Source organism: Elephantulus edwardii, unplaced genomic scaffold (assembly GCF_000299155.1).
Source record: "Elephantulus edwardii isolate Elephantulus edwardi_28Jun2011 unplaced genomic scaffold, EleEdw1.0 scaffold00026, whole genome shotgun sequence".
NCBI lineage: Eukaryota > Metazoa > Chordata > Mammalia > Macroscelidea > Macroscelididae > Elephantulus > Elephantulus edwardii.
Genome location: NW_006399776.1, coordinates 16,800,940 through 16,808,179, shown reverse-complemented (window position 1 = coordinate 16,808,179; position 7,240 = coordinate 16,800,940). Strand labels below are relative to the sequence as shown.

The 7,240-nt window shown below is 37.2% G+C and overlaps 1 protein-coding gene across 2 annotated transcripts in view; it reads right to left on the bottom strand.

Annotated features, from left to right (window-relative positions):
- Positions 1-7,240, bottom strand: part of RYR3 (ryanodine receptor 3) — a 753,100-nt gene that overhangs the window by 184,471 nt on the left and 561,389 nt on the right. For both annotated transcript variants that reach the window (XM_006883055.1, XM_006883056.1), the window contains exons 44-45: positions 5,190-5,370; positions 3,744-3,855 (exon numbers count right to left, since the gene is read on the bottom strand). In XM_006883055.1, coding sequence (XP_006883117.1) covers positions 3,744-3,855; positions 5,190-5,370 — 293 coding nt within the window. The remainder of the gene's footprint in view (positions 1-3,743; positions 3,856-5,189; positions 5,371-7,240) is intronic.

Below are 7,240 nucleotides of genomic sequence, written 5' to 3'. Positions count from 1 at the left end.
TTCTTCTGACATCCATTTTGGTCTTTTCCTCTTCTGTCTTTGTAATGACCGTTTGCACTCTTCCTGAATGATACATTTAATATCCTCCCACAATAGATAAAAAAAAATATAACAACACCCCAAATAAGCAACAAAGACATGTTTGACATCACTTAACATAAGAAAAATGCAAATAAAATCACAATGACATACCACTTCATAACGTCTTGAATGGCTAACATATAAAAGTTCGACTTATCAAGTGTTGGCTAGAACATGCAATTTGAGCCTTTGTCACTGGAGATGGGGATGTAAACGGTACAGGAGTGTTTAAGTAGTCTGGTGGTTCATTTACTGACTAGAGTTACCATATGACCTTAGGAACTTGACATAAACACACACATATTCAGGAAAGAATTATTCATAATAGTAAAAAATTGGAAACAACCCAAATGGTCATTAACAGATGACTGGACTAACAGATAAATGATAAATGTACACAAAGAAATATTATTTGTTTATAAAAATGATAAATGCTGCAACATGGATGGAACTTGAAGACATTCCACTAAGTGATAGAAGGCAGTGACAACAGATCTCATATTGTATATATTATTTTATTCATACTAAATGTATGCATTTGGGAAACTAAGAAATCAATAAAGCAGACAGGGGATTAGTGGCTGCTTTGGGCTGTTATGTTTGCAGGGGGAGGTTTAGGGATAGGAAGTGAGAGCTAAGGAACTGAGGCCTCAAAAAAAAGAAAAAAGAACTGGGGCTTCTTTTTGAGTAGATAAAAATGTATTTAATATTAACTGTTTTGGTGTCAATTATGAATATACTAAAAATAGTCAATAACTACATTTTCAAAGAGTGATTTGTAGGATATGTGAATTATACTTCAATTATTGTTGTTGTTGTTATATGCTGTCGAGTTGCCTGTGACTCATAGTGACCTTATCTATGTACAACAGCTCTGAACCCCGCCCTATCCTGTGCCATCCTTTTTGTCTCTGACACACCTACCACCATTACCCCAAAAGGCTTTTAAAAAGAAACCATATATACTTACATAACCAAACTTTTTTCTAATTTAAAAGATAATATTTTTTCTGTTTTTACACTAAAAACAATTTTTTTCCTTCTTTCACTCATAATGCTGCATTTCCCATAATGTTAAAAAAATGAGTGAACTAATATTTAAGAACTGGGTTGATATATTTATTAATAAAGTAAAATCTCAGGATTCCTTTAGAGAACAACAGTGAGACATTAAAAAGAAATTGATGATGTGTTTAAATTTTCCTTACTTTAGACAAGTGCTCTACTTATACCTAGACAATGAAGCTAGCGTGGACTCTAACTGCATCTGATGTCTAGTTTTGCTGCTGTGCAGAGCTGGTGAGTCAGTTCTGTAGTACAGACTGAATCTCTGCCTTGTCTAATCCCATTCTCAAGTCACGCTCTGCTTGAGCCCATTGTTACAGCCACTGGTCCAGGGCTTTCGTCTTTTACATTCACTCTTTACCAAGCCTTTGGACTTTCAAGTTCCTTAAAATGATAGGTGCCCATCTTACCTTTTCTTTTTTCTGAACAAGATTAATTAGTGGTGGATATGCCTCAGAATTGCTTCTTCTTGAAGTTATGATTTTAATACTCCAGGAAATACTCCTATAATACATATATTTAAGTATTTTCACTCAGGCAACAGATTAGAGTTCAGCTTCTACCAGAGGTGAAAATGCTGGCAAAAATTGCCTATTTTGGGGGCCAGAGAACTAGAAATATAAAGGAAATTAATATAAACAAAGGATATAACACATATCTCAATGTGGTGACTTCTTCCACCATTTCTGATTATTGTGAGGAGGTCTTGGTCTGGTTATAAAATAAAAAATCCAGAATTATGCTGTTATTATTGCTAAGTGCCATCAAGTCCTAGGGACCCTATGAACAATGGATATGAATCCCGCTTTATAGTGTGATATCTTGAGTATAACAGAGTATGTCATCTCTGATATACTCAAGCTCACCATTACAGTCACTGTGCCAAGCTATCTCATTGAGGAAACTAAGGTGCACCTGATTCAGACCATGATTTTTTCAATTGCTTGCTACACAGCTAAAAGTTGAACAATGAATAAGGTTAAGAGAAGAAGAATCAATTCCTTAAGTTGTGGTGTTAGAGAAGAGAACCGAATATCCCATGGACCATGAAAAATGACAAAGAAAGATGTCTTGGAACAGGTACAGCCAAATGCTCTTCGAAGGCAAGAGAAATGAATCTTCATATCACCTACTTTGGCCATGTTGTTAGGAGAGGTCAATTGGAAAAGGACATCATGCTTGAAGAGAAATAGAGGGGAAGACTTTCAATAAGCCTGTGATTCAACGGTTACCAGTAAAAGAATTGGAATTTCTGTAGAATAACAAGTCAGTACTAATTCCAAAGTTTTAAGGTCTGTAAAGTCAAAGACAGAAAGAAAAATTCTTCCAAATCAAAGGAGATTCTAAACTGGATCTTGAACTAGAAAAAAATATTATCAATGGGACAATCTATAAAAGTTAAATAAGAGCTACAGATTATTTCAGGCTGTTAGGGTAAGTAAAATCCAGTATTAAAATAAAAAAGGAAACATCCATTTTCCCATCCCACAAATTCTCTTGGAGAGCTCTGTGACAATATCCTTACTGTAAAGAAACATTTCACTTCTCTTCTTCATGTGAAAGAATACATTTTGCTTCCTATTCCAAAGGCCTCACATTGATGTGTTCAAGAATCAGGATGATGATATATGATGCAATTTGTTTTTATTTCAAAAAGTTGAGATATTGTGGAAGTTAAGAACACTGTGATACATATATGCGTATCCAACCGAGGATCAATCTTAGTACTCTAGTCCACATAGAGTCCGACTACAGGGTCCTTGCAGCCACTGCCATTCTCCACAAGCCTGCTAACTTAGAGAGAGACTGCACACAGAGTAAGTCAACCCCTCTCAGCCCCCAGAAGATGTCAAGAGGGGAAGGTGGAGAATACAAATTTTTAGTTTAAGCCTGAAGGTCTAAGCTAGAAGATGTTACCTAAAACCAAAAGTGTCCTTCTGGAATATCAGTAAAGCTCTGCCTCTGGGATGTAACCTAACATGGATCATGAGAAGAGATTATTTTCCTATGTCCTAACACCATGAGCAGATGCTCTGATGGTGCAATGGTTAAGCACTCAGATGGTAACCAAGAAGTTAATGTTTTGCTGCTTCACAAAGGAAAGGATCTGGAAATCTGCTCCTATAAAGATTTCAACACTTAGGAAACCAAGTGGAGGATTTTTGCTCTGTCCTATCAAGTGATTAAGAACCAAAATCTACTCCGGCACACAAGAGCCACAATGATATCATGACCAACTAGGTAAAAAGATTTCCATGGGAAACTGTCCTAATGACCATAGTCAATAATAATGCTGACCATATTCTAACCTAACACAGGCATGTGGACACAGTTTAGGGAGGCTTTGGAAATACAACATATAGGGAACATGACCAACTTGTGTCACTCCACTAAGAAAGGACCACACACTCAGATTCACCCAGGAATCATTTCCTAGAAAACATTGAGAATTATGTATTAGAAATGGTAACGACTTTTAATGGTAGCCAAAAGAAATTAAAAAGGCATGTTGAAAATGTCAGAGACAGAAGAATAAATTAAGTTCAGGAAAACTACAGTGTTCTCACACAGGTTCACAATGATCCTCCATCACTTACATGCATTTCGGGAGCACAGCGACCCAGCAGATCTATTAGAGCTGAATAAAATGACATAATAGCATTGCCCATATGCACGATCTCTTCTTCCTCTTCGTTGTCTTCCATACTGCTGAGAGAAAATCAATACAGGTATATGTGAGGAAACTGGGTATGTATATATGTGTATATATATAGTACAATGCTTAATGCTTAATGACATATTATTAGGCATTAGACACTGAAGTCTTGGGATGGAACAAACTCATCTTGCTCATCATAAATCTTTTCTCTACAATACCTCTCTCCCTCCAGAAGTTAAAGAAGTAAATTTTATCACTAAGCTCAAAGGACCCAAATATTTCCCTTAGGCATTTCAAGGGGCTTCTGAACATTAAGGGAGGTATACTGACATGAATTTATCATGCAGAATACACACATAGAGTTGCACTTAATCCCCAAAGCTTCTACTGTTTTTGTTGCTTGCCTTCTAGTTGAGCACAACTCAGCAACCCTATGAACAAAAGGCTTGAAGCCCCTCTACAACTATCAACATTTATCAAAGTTTGTAGAGTTTATGGAGCTCCTACCACCATTAATTTCATTCTCTTCATTGAGTACTACATGCAAAGCACATTAGACAAGAAGTTGGAAGTTTTTAATCCATGTCTTGATTCTGCTGCTAACAATTTATATGAACTTGGTCCCAGTCTTTTCTCATGTTATATAAAAAGGGTGGGATAGTTTGCATTTTGGGTTCTTTCTAGTTGTTTATCTACTACTGTGATGACAAACCAAAATGTCATCTGAGTTATACCCATTCTCCAGATTTTGGGGTCTAGTTTAATGTAGAGACTATAATCTCACAATATGATAAAGAGAAAGTGGCAAAGAAATCTGAAAAGTTACTAACTATATCTTTAATCTTTAAATACAAAGACTATTAACATTGTGACCTCCCCCCCCATATATTTGCCAGTCTCTTTCCTTACTAATAAAGGAAATAAAAACACTTTTCTAACTAGTCTCCACACTTCCAGAACAAAAAGCAGTGTGTGCTACTTCTTTCACAGGTGAGATGCGGGATGAAGCACTGTGGTTCAAGATGATAAAGACACCTTGCCGGAGTCAGGCAATGACTATAATCTTGACATAGGCTTTTCTGCCTTCACATGGCTTCCTCCGTGGTGGTGCTGGGTTGTGTAGTGTGGTAATGCTGCAGGAGGCTCGGTGTTGGTCAAAAGAGTTTGCTAATTCTATAGCTGTGCCAAGCAGCTTGGTGGCAATGGAGAGGATGGAGGAAGTCGCTGATCTCTAGGCTTCTACTGTCATTGACAAAGTGATTTAAAATGTTCCAACCACACTGGTCAAGAATCTCTGGCCTCTTTTTAAATCACCCGATTACTGACAGTATCTGAGAGCTGAATCACCATATTCCATGTGTCAGAGAGAAGTCTATTCACTTACAATTCTCTCTTGTATCCCTGAGAAGGGAGGTCCAGTGCTGGGTTCTCTGAGATCTTAATGGCACCCTGCATGGCAGCCAGGAGACCATTTCCTCCTTCCCCCCGAAGGGCTGGGCCAAAGCACTCTGGGCGTCTGATGAGCAGCTTGACGACAACACTGGCATTTTCTTCCACACTTTCACCTAAGAAAAAAGAGGTACCATTTCTTTCTTAGTGGAAAGGACAACCAGAAATGATTTTTAATTGAAGCTGGAAGAGTAATTTTTGATTGAGCTTATTTCTTACTCTTAAGGTTAGGAGGTATATTATCAATGGAGAGAAAGGAAGGCATTCAAAGGAGAGAAAGGCAGGCATTGATAATCAGTATCTCTTTAAGTTGTTGATGTTATCTAACTTAGAATAAGAAATGACTCACAGTTGACCCTCCAGTGAGTTTTCAAAGGCAATAAACTGCACAGAAGGAAACTTCTCATCTTTCCTCCACAGAAAAGCTGGCTGATTTAAACTGTGTGCTTTTGGGATGGTAGTGCAACTCCTTACCACTAATCCACTTTTATGCTTCTCTTAAGAATTTTGGATAGCTACGATTATTCCACCATATGTAAATACTCAAAGGGCAAGACAAACACTATTGGGTCTCCTGATTACTATCTAATTCACAAATGACTCAGAGAACCAAAGACCTGACATCTTTATTAACTGCATGGTGACCTAGTAAAATTATTTGCTTATGTTCTTGAGAGATAGTAAATCCAAAACTCACTGTGCTGGGTTCTTAAAAAACCCAGCAAACACCACAGGATGACTGGGTCTGAACGGATGGATCTTAGGTTTTTACTGAAATAATTCATTCAAATAAAAGGTTTATTTCATTGTAAAACTGTCTTGATTATAGTTTAAAAAGTTCTGTAGGAAGGTGAATGTCAGAGAACATTATTTTGCTGGAATTTCTCTCTGGGTGACCAAAAGACAACTATGATAGAGCGCATTTCCTGAAGAGGTGAGGAAGCTGGAGGACTTAAGAACTTGGGCAACAACAGCAGATGCTGCTCAGGACCAAGCTTATATCCCAAAGTAATTCACCATTTGTTAAAAAAAATCAAAATCACCCCCTTTGTCTTTGATTAAATCCTATTTTATCTCTGGGAATTTATCACTGAGTCAAGATTCCAAGGTAATACTTTTTTTTGATGTTGTACTAGAAGAAAAGTATGCAAACACTATTAGATTTTTTCCAAGCAGGATTGCAAGAGATTGTGCCTTGGTGAGTTACTATATTACTTTTTAATGTTAAGCAAAAAAAAAAAAAAAAGATAAAACTTAACAGGATATAACAACAGGTTATGATAGTTCTTAAAGGGTGAGCATTTGAGAATGATGAAACTGGATGATTGAGCTTGGAATCTCTTAGGAGGTTTTATTAGGTGTGGGCCAGAACCGCTTGAAAGGTTAAGTGGGGCTGGACAACCCACCTTCCCAGCTGTTGGCAATTCCTTACAAGATGCTGGCCACAGGTCTCAATTTCTTACTGGAAGGATCCTGCCACAGGGTTTCTCGACTGTCCTTTGCAATTTGAAACTTGGCTTCCCATAGATAAGTGATCCAAGGGAAAGATTAAGATGGAATCTGCCGTGCTTTTTATTAATTTCAGTAAACATTATCATCTGCACTACATTCTATTCAAGGAGCTCTGGTGGCTTAGTGATAAAGTGTTAGGTTGGCAAACCAAAGGTACACTGTTTGAACCCACAAGCTGCACCACAGGATGAAAATAGACAATATCTTCTTGTGTGATTTACTGCCTCTGAAAACCCACTAGAGGGTCAGCTATGAGTTGATTCTTACTTGACAGTACTGAACAGTAGAAATGCAGTAGAAATGAGTCATTACATTTAATGTACACTGAAAGGCAAACAAATTTTAGAGACAGAGAGAGAGAGAGAGTGAGTGTGTGTGTTTAGATCAGCAGAGACTTTGTGGTCATATTTTAAAGCCATCACTATTTAAACTGTTTAGTAAGGGTTTTTTTCTTTTTCTTATTTTTTTTTTTTT